Below are 18933 nucleotides of genomic sequence, written 5' to 3'. Positions count from 1 at the left end.
TAAACAGCATAATCACATGTATGAAGAGAAGATCAAGAGAGTCATTTATTACCAGGATAAGGGAAGTAGAACCACGGTGCCTCTCTGAGCACATCACTGTTGATATCAGTGCGAGCTTTGTAACCGTAGGCGTTTGGGTCGGTGGGAAACACGTCAGCCACAGTCAAGATAAATGAGAAGAACCAGGCTATCAAAATCGCTATGATGATCTTAGGATAGAAGAACATAAAACGATCGTTTAACCATGGAGCTACACACGAAAATGGTCTAACTGAGGAAATACTTTCACACTGTGAAAGCAGCGACATAAAATGCATCTGCGTGGGGAATTCAGTAATCTCAATAACCAATAACAAATAACTAATATCTATATATTTTATACAGACTCAAAGCGCTTCAGCAATACCAAAATACAAGAAATCAACAATATGTACTGAACAAAACAAAAGAGAGAATTAAAGAACAAACAAAACAATGACCATATACTAAGTACTTATCAGATCTCATCAAATTTCATCCACATGTTCAATTGCCATGTCATTAGGGAATCTTATGTTCATGAATGAATTGAGGTTTGCTTGTCTGTTTGTTTGTTGTACGGTGTTGTAACTTTGTCATTCTAATGTATTATGTACTGTTTAAAAAATTTTGATGTGTAAATTTAGGTGTGTATAGAGAAGATACATGGAGATGAAGATGTTGATTAGAAGAGGAGGATTTGTCTGAAAATTGAATTTTTTAATGATACCCATTGTTATTTTCATGGTTATGGAATTCATTCAAACTACCCAATTAAATAAGAAATAAAGATGAATTATAATTATTATGGTTAATATTTTCATTTTCTGCAACAATTATAGTAAAATATTTTTGTCTGCTGTTTTTTTTTTATAATTTGTCACGCGTATGTTATTCTTTGAACAATTGTTATTTGTGTATATCTCTTGTACGTAACGCTGGCGGCTGGTGGAAGGCACATTTCCACATTCGTATTTGTGGACAATAAAACATTCAGTTCAATTCAATTCAATTCAGTCTAAGAGGGAAGAAAATCTGAGCCATCAATATTGAAGTCGAGCGGTTGAATACCGGTTCACACAGCATCTATCCAGCATGTCCGTAACAAAGGATATAATACAACCGTGATGTTATCACTATATTTATTGTTATGCATGTGACGTAATGCTGTATTTCTTGAGTTGTTCAAAGATTGGTCAGTGATGTCATCATGTATGGATTTCATAATTTTCAGTTTGTTTCTCATAATCCTTTTTAATCTGCCCGATAAAAGTGAACAAATTGAAATCTCAGCGGAAAAAGACAGCTAAAGACAATAATGACACTGCTCTTCAGTGTTCAGTCGTTGCTGACTTGAATCAGAAGTGAAACGCAGAGCGAGTGTCAGTTTCTCTTTTCGGTGGAGAAGTTGAAGAAAGCGGACTCACTGGGAATAACTTGAAGACGGGAAACTTCGTCACGTGACATTTCTTGGCCTTGCTGTAGCCAAGGCACGGCACGCTGAACCTCTCGAGGTACTGAGAGAACATGATTATAAGTATCATCGTCCTGAGAGGGAAGAGAAGAAAAGTGAATTAGCTCAAATGTAAATTTTCAAAATGTCTTAACAAAAAAAAAAAAAATATGTTTGTTCCCCCTTGTATACTTTTCACTTCTGTTAATGTATATACTGAGTATATTGTCATATTTCAGGGCCAGAGAAACCTTGCAAAACGTGATGATGCGCTGTACAGGAATAAGTTATTGTTACACTGTCAGTGTGATAATCGTTACTATCACAAAACATCGCAAAATACTGAATTGTTGCCGTTTCGTAATTTGGTGATATTTATTCTGTCTATGAAGTATCTACGAATGTGAGTTTAGGAACGAAATCACTGATGGGATTACACTACAAGGCTACATCATCCTTCCGGAGAAGAATTTTGTCGGTTTCGTTACACTCTTCTCCTCACTTCACATTACCGCACTCACAAACGCTTGGTCTCAAACACACACTCGCACACACACACATACACACACCGATTCTCCCCGTCTCCCGCCAATCATACGGATGTAATTTTGACTCACATCCAGGCAATGCCCCAGTGTACTTGCGCTTGTGCCGCCGCCGATTTGAAGAGTGACAGTCCGATAAGACCGATAGTTGGTGCAATCGCCAGAGGACCGATATATCGGAGCAGCAGTCCCATGATTCCTGTGAAACCGATGACGACTTGGACGATGGACGCGACGATGACGGCACCTTGGATCTGGAATAAAACAATCACCGAGAGTAATCGTGATTTATGTGCACTTGAACACAACATCAATAAAAAATAAAGCTGATATCATTATAATATAACATAATATATCAGAGCTCGACACGAAAATTTTTCTCAGATTGATGTTGAAAATTTGGCGGTCAGAAGTACAAGGAAATATGAACTAGATTTAAAAAAATATGTATATATAAATATATATATATACATATCAAAATTTCTCACATAAATTTTATCTGAAGGTCTGTAGTATCATTTTGTAAATTTAACATTTTGGGGATTGGGAAGGGTTAAAGTAGCTTGGGTTATATAGGATATAAAGAACTGATATATTCCATATAAAGTGTAATATATTTGTATATTATAGGGTGTTGTTTGCATTCATTGTGCCTGTCGCAGACGCACGTAATTGTGGTGCGAGATGTGTTTGTATTGTCATTATCATTAATGTCAATGGAAACCAAATTTCTGTGTCAGACATAGACCAATAAAGATGAATGGATGAATGAATATGATATATAAATGGTACATGTACTAAGAACACGATGCGATGTTGATACTATGGAGACTACAATCTTGCCAGGTGTCAAGCGCTCCTCGGGTTCAGGACGTTTCACAGCACAAAAATAACAATTAAAAACGCGCATACATTCTTCGCTTTTTTTCCAATACTAACTGTGAAAATAGTGGTAGATCACGGTCTTCCTCATCCAGGGTAGCCTTTTCAGCGTGGACAATGATGATCTACTCTGTTCTATACCGGAGGGCCCAGTCATTGTTATTACCCTAGCATTGCCAGACACTCATTCATACCTTTGTCAAGGGGGACATGGTGAGTAAAAACATCTCATCCAAGGACGCAAGCACTGTGGACTGGATTCGAACTCGGGTCCTCCGATAGAAAATCAGGAGCCCTTCCCACTGTGCCCCCACGTTGCCACATTGCCCTCCATTATAGTACAATGGAATTCAGTGAAGTTATAATGTGGCACGCTATCGTGACACTAGAGGAACGCGGTGCATTTTGGAACTCGGTGCATTTTGGATTCTAACTCTTATCGGCAGCCACGGAATATGAAGTTTTGACAGTAGATTGTAGTTGTAGATATTCGAGAAAATCCTTAAACTACAATAATCTGACTATATTTTACCTATTCATTTCCCCCCTAAATAGGTTACATATAAAGAAATAATACACGCATTCTGATGTCGATATTGTAACGATGTAAAAAAAAAGCAATACCTCCACAAAAACACACTGAAACAATTAAAAGCGTATTATGTAAAGCACTCGATACACTCATCCGTGCAATAATTTAGAAATTTGTAATGAGATAAGTACCATCTTAAAAACAAAACCACACCACACAATATTTCTGGAAGGTGTGTTAAGCCGCCAAGTTTATGACGAGGGCAAAACTTTATTTCACTTTCATTAGCTATTTACAGCAGTTGAGACTGATTTATTATTCATCATTACTGCACGGACGACAGTATAATTACTTCCTCTATGATGTTATTCCACGCTATACAAGAATGATGATACACCATTGCAGACATTTTCATCCGTTCGATCAGTACAGTCCAACCCATATAATTTCTCGCTTGTTCTTTATTTTAAATCCCGGACATGCTGACGTCATATTTCTTGTTTCCTCCGGTAGAAACGTTACCTGAAATAGGCCATCTATATCATTGTTAACTGTAAGTTCATACTTTGACTTCAGAAAATCATGAACACAGATGTTTGAATCATCATGTCTCCTTTATCAAACCATATCACTGGATGTGACGTACTATTCATGACTACTAAAATTTTGGAGATCAATTTCGCTTTCTTTATTCACTGCTTTCCTCTTGACGTTATGTTACAAGGCAAAAAAAAAAACCAACACACACACACACAAACAACCTTCGACGTAGAATATTTTCTATATATCGTTTGATACACACATTTAGAATGTTGATGAATAAAAGCTTATCAAAGTGAAATACACAATCACATCCGCTTGCAGGAAGAAACCTTCCTATACGTCTTGTATCGAAATACGTGCGCGTAGTTTATGTATAGCTGGAAGAGATCTTGAGCATTCACGTATCGAATTCAGACATAAATCAGTGTCTCCTGATTTTACTACAGTTAACGTTCATTTTAGCTTTGATTGGGTCAACTTTCAGAGGAAATGACCGCCCCTCGGTTAATGGAGGTTCGTTGGTGTCGATAGGAGGCGGATAAATCATTACACACGCAATATTCGTTTCAGAATCATCAGCACATTGGATAGTACAAGCGGATAAGTTAACACGAAGGATAACCTGGATAATTGTGTATGTTCACAAGTATATAGTACTCTCGCATCGTCGGTTCACGTAAATAAATATCAAATAATCATAAACGATGAACTTGAAACGCATCATAAGTTTACGTCATTTATAGGAAGACAAGTTAAGGAACTTAAAACGTTATATAAGTATTGAATGAATTCGTTATGATAAAATTCATCATTATACTCTGTTTATCTAGAAACAGCGGAAACTCACTCCGACTGGATACGCCCACACCTTCAGTCGTTCAAACAAACAGAAGTGCTGACAGCACAATACTACCGTGTCATCACATACATTTGCATTTTACGCAGTCATCATTTATTATCAGGTGCTGTGAAACCACAAAATTTATGATTTTTCCGGATTCTGATATTTCCGGAATTCACTGTCACCTGATGAATCATTGAAGTTCGGAGAGAGCAAAATACAACAGTCTCAAAACCTTTCCCAGACGCACTATCGAAATCTTAACTAGTGGCATGGTAAGAAACATGAAGTGGAATAATATCGAAATTCTAAGTCCTCGCATTCAGGTTCGTATTCAGAGTTGAGTGAATAAAGTATGGCCACTGACTGAAAAGATGAATGGGTTGATAATTAACACTGTGTGAATCCTATATTGACATCAATTCTAGAGGAAATTTTAGATGACCCAGAGATGCACAACGTGTTGTCATCGTTGTATCTACACCTATGTGAACCGTATACTGTAGAGGGACAATACTCCATTCTATATACAAATGTATACATGTAGTTCTGGTATATATACAATAAGTAAAATATGTATTCTTAACTTGTTGTCGTTGATGTTAATGTTGTTGTTCATTGAAAGGTATTTATTGGATAACGTCCATTGCAACCCGCAGGCTGCATTGCGGACATTTTACATGAATCAGCATGAATACATTTAAATATATACAAACATTAACTATTGCAAAATAAGGTTAAACTTTACTATTAACAAAACAGAAAACAAGTATAAATAACTATATCATCTAAACAATTGTACATAATTGTTGTTGCTTGTTTTGCTATTTTCTTTTTTTTATCATTTGCTTAAAAAACATGGAACTCTCTTCATGTTTTTTTTTTCATTTTTCTGGCTGCTACAGGTTTCGTCACACCCTGACTCAGGTTATTGATGAAGAGTGAATAATATCCGAAGCATCCTACTCAATAAACAATTTTAGAATTTTAGTGTCACATATTCCTGATCCCGTCACATTAAAGTATAGATATCTTGCAATAGCAGTTCCTTCTTACATAATAAAAAATACAGGTATAGTATACCCATTTGGTCATGTAATCCGAGTGACACGACACAATCAAACTACCTGCCTAAAACTTCTTTCAAATCCTACTGTATACTATCCACCATCGTTCGGTCTAAATAATTCACGGCGTGTGACAGTTTAACCTACCTCTTGTATCCGAGACCGGAACTCGGTTCGGATTTCCGTTATGGTGGCGTTACCTGCACGTTGAAGGTTGAAAGGAAAAAACAGCAAAAACACCGTGGATGCGATTAATCAATGTCATTCCTGACAGAGAGGAAAGGCATATTTGATAGTTAGAGAAAAATCGATCCAGTAGAGAATTAAATACTTGTTGAAAAAGCATTGAAATCAAAGGCGCTATAAAAAAAAAATAAGTCAGTTACACTATTACAAGTCATGATAATATTCAGCAACAGGTCAGAGGTTAAATCATCATGGCATCACGATATTTCAAGATAGCTATAAAAGTCAGCTTGCTCGACTTGCTCGTTACTTAATTAGTTATGGGGGACATTTCAGCTAATTTGCTCTTGTTACCTTGTTCCAATACATAAAATGGATATTTCAGTCAAAGGACTTTCGTTTTTGTGATTTTCCCCCCCTTGAATTTCCTTTAGCGTAAACAATGAGTAACAAGGTCGTGCCTACACGAGCGAGTTTATCCTGACTTTATCCTGCATAAACCAGCAGGATTTCCACAAACTGCACGCCAAAAACTTTGATCGAAATTTCATGACCGCTGATAACACCATGGTAAAAGGGAAATGGAGACCTATCCACCAATGTCAGGGGCAATGTCAACTTGTCAAGAGCTTACCAACAATCCTACGCAACTCGGAAATGAGGTCAGAATTTCATCCCTCGCCCGACTTTGTTGGCGGAATTGGAAAGTGATTCAATTGCCTTGAATTCTGATTGACAAGAGGATATTCAGTATCAATGTCTGTCATCGAATATTTTGCTACGGAACATCTATGTTTACAAACGGATGACTTTTCATGGAGATGAAAAAAGAAAGAAAGAAAGAAAAACGTGCCCATGCACTATATGATTGTGGAAATCCACTTTTTATTATTCAGTGCATGAAAAAGTGGCGATGTTTGTTTCTTGATGGAAGATATCACTTTCTCTTCATTGAATACAACACCTGGGACCTCTTACCTCAAACTTTTTACCTGAGAAAACTATGCAGGTTACTTTTTGACAGAGTATTTCCTGAGTCAAAGTGAATGGTGGCATCATACTATAACCTGAGTTTTCAATTCTTACCAGAGTTTTTCTCGGGTGAAAAGTTTGACAGGCCCCTGAAAGCTTATTAGTTGTTATGGCATGGGTAAATGCGATCACTGTGTTGCTGATGTAGTATATTCAATAAATCCACTCAGCGGGTGACAAAATAAGCCAAGAACTATAACTCGTGCTTCTTTGATGTTCTTAAGCTTATCATTACTATTTCAATTTATTCAATTTATTTGTGCTGGTGCACAAAACTGTTATTAAACATACCAAATAGTGGATTTGAATTCGATAAATGACATAGTGTGTTCGGTGAAAGTCGGACTATGACGGCTCTCATGAAGCACAGACTTGCAACAACTTGATGATTGTCAGCAAGTTTTTAGCGTCTGTTTAGAAATAACGTCCAAATTAGCAATCCCAAATACCCCCCCCCCCAAAAAAAAAAGAAGAATGTTTATGATTATCTGATTAATTTTGAATTTTGCTTACCACGGATCTCAGTCTAAAACTGATTGCATATTATAGGTGAAAGAGACATATTATCATTCAACACTGAAGATAGTTTAGGTAATAAATTATTGTGCCTGTACACACGTGTCATAGAGTAGAGAGGGAGGGGGTGATAATGTATTTGTATAGAAGCACATGAAATTAGCTAAAATGAGATTGAATAAATGAATAAATGAAATTGAATGAGGATTGTCCTTCACGACGGGTCTATCTGTTTGATACAATAGCGATGTGCCGCAAAGGATTACCACGTTTGCGTCAATATTCATGGTTTTTCTCTCTTTCTTTTTCTGTATGGACACCGGCTAATTGGAAGAAAATAACTATTAAAGATAAATGTTTGAAAGCGACTGGAAGAGCAAAGTTGCCAAAGGTGGGTAAGTAAAGCGAGATGTGGCCTTCTATCTGGAAAACCAGAAGAGTTAGTGATCATTCATTGAATGTGAGTTGCAAAATTTTACTGAAATGCGGTTTATTATGATTATGATGATAGATTGCTTGAATTTGCTGTGTTACGAAGTAATGCAGTTATAATTATGACGATTGAGCGATTTAGTTTACTGTGTTTAGTACAACGTAATGCAGTTACATGATATGAGGATTGAGCGATTTAGTTTGCCGTGTTTAGTACAATGTAATGCAGTTACATGATTATGACGATAGAGCGATTCAGTTTGATGTGTTTAGTACGAAATAATGCAATTACTTGATTATGACGATTGAGCCATTATAGTTTGCTGTGTTTTTAATTAGTACAATGTAATGCAGTTGCATGATTATGACGACTGAGCGATTTCAGGATGAAGACTGCCAGGGATAAAATTTATACACTGTAAAAACATCGGTGTTAGATTTAACACCATGGGTGGTAAATCTAACACCGGTCAAACTTCAATAGAGGACCACACCCACAGGTGTAGAAAATGTATTGTGACGGTGTTAAAAAGTGTTCACCTGCACTTCGTGGTGTTAATTTGACACTGTGGCTGGTGATATTTTTGACACTGTGCTAGAGTTAATTCAATAATGACACCGCATGGTGTTGATTTGATATTGGTGGTGTTAATTTCAATGGTATAACACCCGTCCAGCTTCAATAGGAGACCACACCAACTGGTGTTACTGTGGTGTAAATGTGTTTACACATTTTTTCAAAAATCAAGTACTTTATCGGAAAATTCTTTATCGTCTTGTTGAAGTTCAAAATTAACAAGAAGTGCAGTAACTAAGAAACTATTCAAAAAACAATTTTAAATTTTGAAATGACACCCGGAGGTGTTAATCTAACACCATGAATGAGCACCGGATGTTTCATATTTAACACCGGACTTTTTGTAGTGTACACAAATTGTGTTTATGGATGATTCACTGGCAAATAAAAAAAAAAAAGTGGACTGCGTGCTGTGAATGGAATATTTGTACCAATGTAGGAGGGCCTATCTGGAAGTGGTGGAAAAGAACAGTATCAAGAAGTGGTGACAGATTAGTTGATCATTATTAGAATTCTGACATATTCACGTCAATCGCGTAACAATTCCATGAAAAGCAAAACAATATGCAGCCTTGTGTTGCAAACACGGCAGATGATCTGTATACTCCAAATGGTAGGATCGTGCACAAGTGATCTTTATGGTATCTGTTACTGTTTTTAAACAACAACAAAAACAATAACAACAACAACAACAACAAAATGGGTTTTTAAAATCTCCTCGATTATACAATGTATCTTTTTTTTTCTTCTGCCCCTAATTTCTGGTAAGGGTTTTTGTACACTGACAATCTTGACTTGTTGATTTCATTCCTTACCCTCCAGAGTAGGGCAGTCACCCCGGATGCCCAAAATGGCGAACGTCGGTAGGAGGAAGGTGAAGGTGCCACCTTGCACTATGGGCAACCTATGATACAGGACACGGTAATACAAAACACTCACACTGAGTCTTAATGATTACATATCAAGACAGTTAGAGAGAAGTTCGTATAAAGGTCATGGAGCTTTGGCGGCATATCCGGGCGGCGTACCGTGGGATCTCAAGAGTATCGACCATGAGAAACGAGACCCCCTCTGGTGTTACCGAGACCGGTCAAGTTCCCATATCGTTTTTCATTTTGTGCACCGATCCCCTAGTAACTCACGGTCAAAAGGTTTCCTTCCTCCATTCCACGGGAATCACAGGTGAGTAAGGTTATCAAGTTCGAATTAGCATGTTACAAGTGCTGAAAAGACAAAAGTGTCCTGAAAGACTCAGAGGATAATGGGAGGGGGGGGGGTGGGGCAGTATAATTATTATACGAGTTGGTTCCAACGGGTGCTGTTCGTTATTCCGAAGATTCGATATTCCGAAGGTTCCTTATTCCGAAGGTTCGTTAATCCGAAACACACAAATTCCCTATACCTAGAGGTTCGTTAATCCGAAAATGAAAAAGGGTTCGTTAATCCGAACATTTGTGGCGTTATTCCGAAGGTTCGTTATTCCGAAGATTTGTTAATCCGAAAATGAAATTCGGAAAAACGAACCTTCGGAATAACGAATCTTCGGACTGAAGAGCCTTCGGAATAACGAACCTTCGGAATAACGAGCTGTAACCGCTTCCAACACCTCCGCACTCAAGCTCAATGGCTGGCGTAGGGGTCAACCAGTTTTTACGTTCGGTCATGTGACCAAAAAAAGAAACATTTTTATAGTTACTATAATAATTCATATTAAGGTTTCATTCTGTTTTCTCTCTTTAATCTGTAGCCATTTACCCTTCAAGCACAATAAAAATTGCATATTTCTCTCTGTCTCTGACAACGTAACGACACTGACGCTACAAAATGTTTCGTGTTACTGACAGCAGATATGTATGACATTTGATTTATTTTTCCTGGGGGCTCGGAGGGGAAGAACAAACGCCTGGTTTGAACCTGGGATTTGTAGTGTGTGCTGCGACAAGCAAAGGATTACAGGCTCTGACCTAATCACATGAAATGATGGAAAATTACGATGTTACTAAACAGACTAAGTTTTATTCTCCTCTTGCCTGATGAGTCAGCTCCGCCCCTCTATAATGGAAATCGCGATTCGATTTTGTCTTGATTTGATGCAAAGTGGCGATAATAGCGCCCATAGAATAAATGCAGCAATATATGACAGCACTGCAAGCGAAGATGCATGGGCTAGACTCCTTGAGCAGTCCTCAACAAAATGTTCACAAAGCATAAACACGCTTGCAAGTGCATGGTTTAAAGGTCAAACGTAGATCTCAGGTCGTGTTTACCCTTCCCTATTCTTAGTCAAATCAAACATGTTTCGATTGATATCTGACGCTTTAAATTCGGAAGAGTTCAATTGTTTTATTTCATCTTCTTGTATTTTATCGTCCTTTTTAGCACAAGCGCCCCATCATGGTTAAAATAAAAACCGCGGGAGACGGCATCTCTTAACACAGGAGAAAGTATGTACCCTATGAAACATAATTCACAAACCTGTCAGCGGACTGGAATCCGCGACGTTCGAAATGCCCCCTACAAAGCTCTCAAGACACGTATAGGGCTAGGGTACAGACACCTATAAGAGCAGCCAGCCTAGTTCTTGTGTGACATTGCGATATATCGGGATAAGGATGAGGCGGAAATGGTTGCAATATGCTGTAGACCTCCGTGTATAAAATCAATGGTTTGGTTTGTGTCATGATGGACCACCTGAATAGCGGGAATCAGCCAGCCTGTAAATCATCTTTCATTCGTATCTGGAGATTCTGCTCCACCTGCACAGAAATTGTTATGTTTATGAGCTCTCATTAAAATCCAGCAAAACTTATCGGTTCTCCAATTTTCACTAATACATGGGCCAGATCATTTGCCAGCATGGCCGGGCAAGAATACTATATCGGTGCATGCAGGATGGTCAATTTTTAGCAGTATAGTCCGTAACCTGATTTCTGTGAGGAGGTTCAAGCAATCTCAGTATTCCTTCGAACAGTTGGAGAACTTTTGGACAGATCTAATGAAAATATATGTACATCAGTTAATGCTACCAGCACTAATGATATTACGTATACACTGTTCAAGAACATGTTAATGAAAATTTCTTGTGTGTCATCAGTGCTGGTCAATGCAAAAACGACGATCACCCAGTCGTTTTGAAACTTGAAAGGAAACGCGATACCAAAATAACTCATTGTTTCTTTATATCGTTTTGACGAAAAAGATGAACTTTGCACAGTGATACTAGTAAGCGCACAAGCTGTCTAGCAGCTGTATTTTCTGCTTTACTACGCATTTGGAAATTCGCAAAGGAGATTTATCTAAAACACGTGAATGTTTCAGAAAGAAGAACGCACAATACAAGTATGACAATGTTGAATGACCTCAAAATACAACACATTGTACGAGTACAGGACACTGATTTTCGCGTGATTAGTGACTAGTGATAAAGATGTCAACAGCAATGGGAACAATCAATAACTGTGATGATTGACATGGCTTGATAATTCATGTTTTCGAAATGGAGCGTACAATCCTCTTCGTCAAAATGATCCTACACGATGTAGAGCTTTGAAGGTTCCGTTTCCCATTGGGAGCAGTGATTTAAAAAAAAATGTTCGAGTAATCACATTTGATGCATACGACATATTGTCTATAGGTATCACAAAACAGCCTACCAAGTAAAGATTTCGCAATAAAGCCTAAAATATAAGGAGATATCACTATCTTTCTCGATAAACCAAAACTGAGGATAGACGGTTTATTCTCGAAACAATTTGATTTAATTGAACTATTGTTCACATTTTGTGTATTTAACAATATTTATAAACATTGGTTGTTTCTGTCCCTAAAACTATTTTGAAGCACTACAGCTAGGTTTTTTGTTTCATCTGCAAATGGTAAAGAATGACTTCAACGGTAAGGACAGAAATGCCGAAAGATAAGGAGTTTGCAGTTATATAGCTATTTAAGAAATTTGAAAGTATTTCTCTCTGGACTCACGATATTCTTTAAAGCATTGCTGATTAATTTGTGTAAAGGAATAATCAAGCACTACTCTGGCTTCCTATGCCAGCGAGACGAGATGAAGTTTTGAAACAGCACTACGGACTGATCGCATGGAAAAGCAGACGGCGGTGGGATATGAGTTCGAAAGTATGCGTATATCATTATCAGTAAAAATTTCTCCTTAATGTCATGTTGTCGTGATAGATACGAACTCATGAAAGTACAGATTTCATCATAGTAGTTTCATGGAAGAAAGAATGCATAAAATGTGGTATGATGAGGGAATCTCTGATCAATAAACCAGCCATGAGGAGCTAGTCACCTTACCCTCAGTAGTCGGGCAGTCACCCTTTAGCTGGAGGATGGAAAACGTCGGCAGGAGGAATGCAAAGGTACCTCCTTGAATGATTGGCAGCCTTTTGACGGGCAAAATCATTTAAAGTTTTATTTCAAAGGAGGACACAGAAACCGTAGAAATGGAGCAAATCAAAATGAACGAAAACAAAAATACACTTAAAAACACGAAAGCAAAGGCGCGGCACGATTTGCTAAAATCATGTGGCTAAATAATCACATTGCACGGAAACATTTTAAGATAAGTCATTCACATTCAAAATCAATATGATCTTGGAAGAAAAATGAAACAAAAATAAAACCCGGAAAAGTAAATAACATTAGCCTCCGTTTCCATCGAAACCATTGATCACAGAATGAGTTCTACTAACACATAGTAAGGATACTTATCACATGCATTTTACTTTGTATACTTGCCACCGGCACGTTGTGGGAAAAACACTACCAGCACTGCCAATCAGCTCATCATGGCACAATATACGAACATTTTTATGATAATTATGTCTCTACTATCTTGTATTCGAATACACCTCATAAACCCCTCAAAACCTTTGTGGTATTCTTTTTTTTTCATTGAGTCCTATAGTGAACTTACCTAATGCCTTGTACCTCAGTGACAATCTGAAATCTAGGATCTAGGATTCCACTGAGTGTCATCATACAGCAAAACGAACAAGCATTTTTTGAGAAGTGTAGTTGTCAATTTGCAGAATTATCTGGCATTGTAGGATTGGAAGAATTGGCATAATTTTAAGAGTTCTAAGAGGGGATATACAAAATTTTCACAGTGATTGTCTTTGAAAAACCGCTGTAAACTTTCTAGTGCTTGATTGTTAAATTATATTACTGTAGTCAACATGTTTCAACACCACACCCCCTGAAAAGTTTGCTCAAAACGAACATACTACGCTCACGCACACATTCACATATATTATGTTACACATAATTATGCTATCATTTCGTTTCTTTATCAATGTATAAGGTGGCATCACACTGTCTCGAAATTGATGGAAGATGGAATTTTCAATTTTGCATGAAGTTGTCCTTGAACTTGGTTAAAAGCCAAACAACTGCCGAAGCAAATGCGATGCCTACAGAAGTTACACATCGGCACTTGCACTACACTGGAAGGCTACACGAAGATGTGAATCTTCATTCCCATGAACCTTCACAAGATCTATTTTTGGCTTGCCGAAGATCTTGCCGCCGTTTACGAAGTTGCTGCCGGAGCCCTGGAAAGTCCTTCGACGGTATGCCCTCACGAATGGCAGGAAGTTTATACGGTCAGAGCCGAATTTGAAAATTTCCCTCTTCATGTATCCATTTTTTGCCCAATTTCGGGACAGTGTGACGCCTGTATGACTCAAGTACATCCCGTCATTTTCAACATGCGCGTTGTAATAGGCGAGGAAGCTCTTTACCTGACGCCGAACGTTGACTGCAGAACAGTGACCAGTCCCGAGACAAAGAAGATGGTCCCGATGACCTTTGACAGGGTCACGAGATCTCCCTGAAGACAAAGACTCTCCGACAGAATGAGTGGGATGGCCAGTACTCCACTGAACATCGTCAGAAAATGCTGAAGAAGGATACACAAAGCATTATTTCTTTTTGTAGGAATCTTTCGTCGCCCTCCTCCTCTCCGCGACATCGATGAAACAGGTTAAACGAAGGATGAGGCACTACACTCAATATTTTCAAATGATATCCATAGGTCTATCATAGGCAAAGGATGTTGGCCTTCGATTGAGGGTCTGTGGCAGAAAGTCCGACGAAAGCAATAGGTCTTAAAATCCCTAGCCTCGTATGCATAAACCTGTTTTTTTTTTCTTTTTTTTATATTGGTTACCTTGGTTACCATGAGTGGCTACCCTTAGTAACTGAAGAGAAGAAATCTCAATAAATAACTTACGTTGAAATGTCACGATGATAACGTGATAGAGTTCATGAGGATCAAAAGCATAACATGCTGCTGCTGGACTACTACAGTATGAGTGCCATATAGATATGTAGTTCTTGTCTTACCTGGAAAGAGAGGATAATCGTTGTGTACCATGGAGGATTGTCCTCAATTCCGTACGTCACCACGCTCTTCAAACGATTCAAAATGGCGTCGGCTTGTGCCTGAGCATCACTGACTTCGGGGGCCACCTCCTCGCCGCCATCTTCGGGCTCATTGTACTTCTGGTATGCAACATCGGCCTGGTCTTGGCCGTTGCTTTCGACATTCGTTTTCTCTTCATTTGCCTGTAGGGGTAAAGCAGATAAAAGATGAGAAATTTACTCTTGACCTGTACATGCAACAGTATAAGTTATGTAGACATGTGCCGTAGTTGATGGAAATATTATCATTGTATATCAACTTCAGTTCTTACTTTGAACATCAACAATTATCTTAATACCAGCAAGTATCGGCATAATTTGTTATAATGCAGGCATCATCATTCCAACTGCCCTTGTCACAATCACACTCTGGAATCATGGAGTATATTGATTATACACGTACATGTACTCTATATAGCAGTCATATTTTCTTCGATTTATGGCGATCTCCATGAAGGAGGAAAAACGAGAGCATCAGCAGAGGATTGGCACCCAGTGTGGGTGATGCCGGTCCTGGAGCGTGTCTCGCGCCGCAAATGAGACCAATGTACAATCTTGGCGCAGAAAGCAACTCCTCTTTACTATGCTGTGCCCTCAACTGACTCCATTGCTTCGTACAAATCGGTGAATGGCATACGTCATTTACCTCCCGAAATGTACCATAGTTGAGGTTGTAAACACTCCCTTGAGACATTATTCTTGATTTGCGTAGAATGGTCACATGTGATAAAAAACAACAACAAAAGAAGAATGCACAATCTAGCGACCGGCACGTCGTCAGTCTAAACCTGCTGTACACACACGTGCTGTAATCCAATCGACGTCCACAGTTGTAAGGATATGAAGGCCTGCATGGTTAGGTTTCGTTCCCTTATCAATCTGTTATACGAGCATGATACAACCCTTTTCTGACATGTCCGGTAACCCTTGGAGACCTGGGATTGCTATAGTTTCACCATTAGTCTCCGAAGAGATATTACGCAAAAGACCAGTGGGGAAACATTTGGTAAGCAGATTCCCTTTCGAATTCGAAGTCCTTCCTTCGCCAAAATAAGTAATGGAGTAGGTGTATATCTAAATAACGTGTATGAATAGGCACCTGTGGGTGCTCATTCTACCAACCAAGAACACAATACTCTGCGCGTTATAAGGTAAAGTCTCATTCGAGGGATTAAAGATATCTCGCGCGCTACGTGGTGAATGAATGCTTGTAATATAATGTTCTTGATGTGTTAATATTTTGTCCTTTTCGCATGATGACGAAGAGTTAAAACACAGACAGACAGACAGACAGACAGACACACACACACACGCACACACACACACACACAAACACACACACACATGGTTCCAGTAATGCATGTAGGCCTATATCGATATCTTTTCTCAGGCCAATATAGTGGGGCGATAGCCACTTGTACAAGATTCCTCAAAATTCTACAATATTCTACAATGTTTGATATCAACCATACAAAAGGGAAAACACGGTAAGTGATAGTCACCACATTGTTTCCGGTCGGGACCGAAATATGTATGTGATACTCATCACAGATTATCGCAGTGTACTAGTATTTACACGCACCTGGCATACTGGAGGATATTGATTTAATCACATAGATTTGAAATGGGGACGCCTCTTTTCATGTAGTTTCCCCTCCCTCTCCCCCTCCCCTCCCATTTTAGTCTTATCATTTCACAGCTGAGGTGCCCACGGGTATAAGGGCCAAACCTTGCGATGAAAACATTTTGGAAATTACAGAAATCTTAGGCGCATTGGTGTGTGTGTGTGTGTGTGTGTGTGTGTGCGTGTACGTGCGTTTTATGTGTGCATTTTATTCCAGTTTTGAGGCTGTTTTTCGAGATAACTTCGAAAAAAACAACGTCTGCCCTTTTGACCCTCTCTAACTGCTCACAATCAAGAGGCTGCTCGATAGAGATAGGTGCATTTTATGAACTCGAGCGGATGAGTGAGCACTGAAGAAAAAAAAAGTGCACGTATTATTTGTGTAAAGTTCTACTCTAATCACTGGCGGATCCAGGAATTCCGTTAAGTGGAGGCGCCTTTACAAAATCAAAAGGGGGGGGGGGATACACGCCGCCCCCATTTTTTTCTTTTTATTTCTTTTGTTTTGACCAAAAAAATAAAAAAATAAAGGAGCGCAAAGAGGGTGCGCGCCCGGTGCGCTCCCCCTTGATCTCCCACTGCTAATGAAATGTTATCGAGGATTATCACGTAACCTGAATTAGTCTCCCGACTTTGTTGTTTAAACTCATTTAAACATTTCCTACTTCTCTTCCGTTGAACAGGGTCATTATTAGACATAATAAGTCAGTGGTATGTGATCAACGTTATACCAAGGAGGTACCTCCTTGGTTAATTCTAAAATATTGTGACAAGGTTATAAGATCGTGCATCTCATATTATTTTGATGTGATGTACCACTGTACTTGGTATAACAAAGGCAACTGCCACGATGGTCTGGCTGATCTCGGATTCGACAGAACTCTCAGTGAAGACGAAAAGGTCACGGTGAAGATGGTCGACATCAAGTTTGTACCGACAGACATGAGAGATTAGAGCTTTCGCCGGCAACGCGCTCGAAAGTTGCGTTGACGAAGCTGGTCATCATAACGGAAACGGAGCGATTCGAATCTCCGGGAGTAGGATGGAGCTGTTTCAACTTATCTCTAATGTGTCCTTCATGTAATTGGAGTGCCTCTAAGTTAGATGAAACACGTTGCTCAAATTACAGCTGTATTCGCATGATACTAATTATGCGATAAATTGACTTATCAAAGAAAGTTTTTTTTTTTCGATTTTTCTATAGCGATCATAAGAAACATAATTATGTATTGAACACTAATAAAAAATAATTTGGACCACTGGAGAATCATTTCTTTGTACACTCTTAAATGAGCCAATCCAATCACATAATATCGCAGAACCTAGGTAGTATAAGCATTAAGTGATAAAGACACGAAATGTGTACTTCATATTGTGCGTAAATTAAAAACAGCTCATTTCCCCTCAAATAGCCGTACCATGAGCATGATAAGGACATCAGAGAGACTGACGAGAAAATTAATGTTTGCTTCGCAAATATTTATCACATATTTTCCCTATGACAACCCACACGTTGTACCCTTGGTAGATATTGCAGGGCTGCACACTAACCCATTTTTTCTGCCGGTCCAACCTGTCTCTGTCGGACCGGTAAATGCCCCGTTTTAACAATTTTTACCGGTCTGAACAGAAAATTTACCGGTCAACAAAGACAACCTAAAAAATAAACTTATTTTCTTGTATTTCATGGACGTACCCCCCCCCCCACCCATGTACATTTTACAGATTAATATATTTTTTTAAATACTTGCATTATCTATTGATAGGAAAAACTAGAATGTTTGTTTGTGAATTACAGTGTAAAATGATAATGAACAAAATTAGATTGTATCAAATGCGTTTGCGACTTTTTCTAAACATCGGCGCACGAACTTGCTGCCTAACCTGCTCTTGGTGGTCAGTTGGATTGCGACGATTTAATGAATTATTTTAGCTGTGAAATTTTCTGATGCACGGGCTCCAAGGAGTTCTTTATTTTTCTCCCGATAATCTATTCGCATTTGTGCATGCGTTCTTGAAAGGCACACGACATGCAGGGCCGAATTTGCAATCATTTTTGCGCCCATTTCATAAATTACTTCGGCTGTAATATTTTATGATAAATCGCCAAAATGGGTTGAAAATGTGTCCTTTATTTTTTCCCGATAAACTCTTCGAATTTCGTAAGTGCGTTCTTAAAAAGATGCACCACATGGCCGAATTCATGATACTTTTTGCGTCTATTTCCACCTCAAATATTAGCGG

At 38.6% G+C, this 18933-nt stretch overlaps 1 protein-coding gene across 1 annotated transcript in view; it reads right to left on the bottom strand.

Moving 5' to 3' along the window:
- LOC140246032 (solute carrier family 23 member 1-like) overlaps window positions 1-18933 on the bottom strand; it is a 71835-nt gene that overhangs the window by 7256 nt on the left and 45646 nt on the right. Inside the window, exons 2-8 of the mRNA XM_072325479.1 lie at window positions 14988-15209; window positions 14384-14541; window positions 9440-9528; window positions 6029-6081; window positions 2089-2270; window positions 1446-1566; window positions 53-209 (exon numbers count right to left, since the gene is read on the bottom strand). Coding sequence (XP_072181580.1) covers window positions 53-209; window positions 1446-1566; window positions 2089-2270; window positions 6029-6081; window positions 9440-9528; window positions 14384-14541; window positions 14988-15209 — 982 coding nt within the window. The remainder of the gene's footprint in view (window positions 1-52; window positions 210-1445; window positions 1567-2088; window positions 2271-6028; window positions 6082-9439; window positions 9529-14383; window positions 14542-14987; window positions 15210-18933) is intronic.

This window comes from Diadema setosum, chromosome 2 (assembly GCF_964275005.1).
Source record: "Diadema setosum chromosome 2, eeDiaSeto1, whole genome shotgun sequence".
Lineage (NCBI taxonomy): Eukaryota > Metazoa > Echinodermata > Echinoidea > Diadematoida > Diadematidae > Diadema > Diadema setosum.
This window is presented reverse-complemented; position numbering and strand designations above follow the sequence as displayed.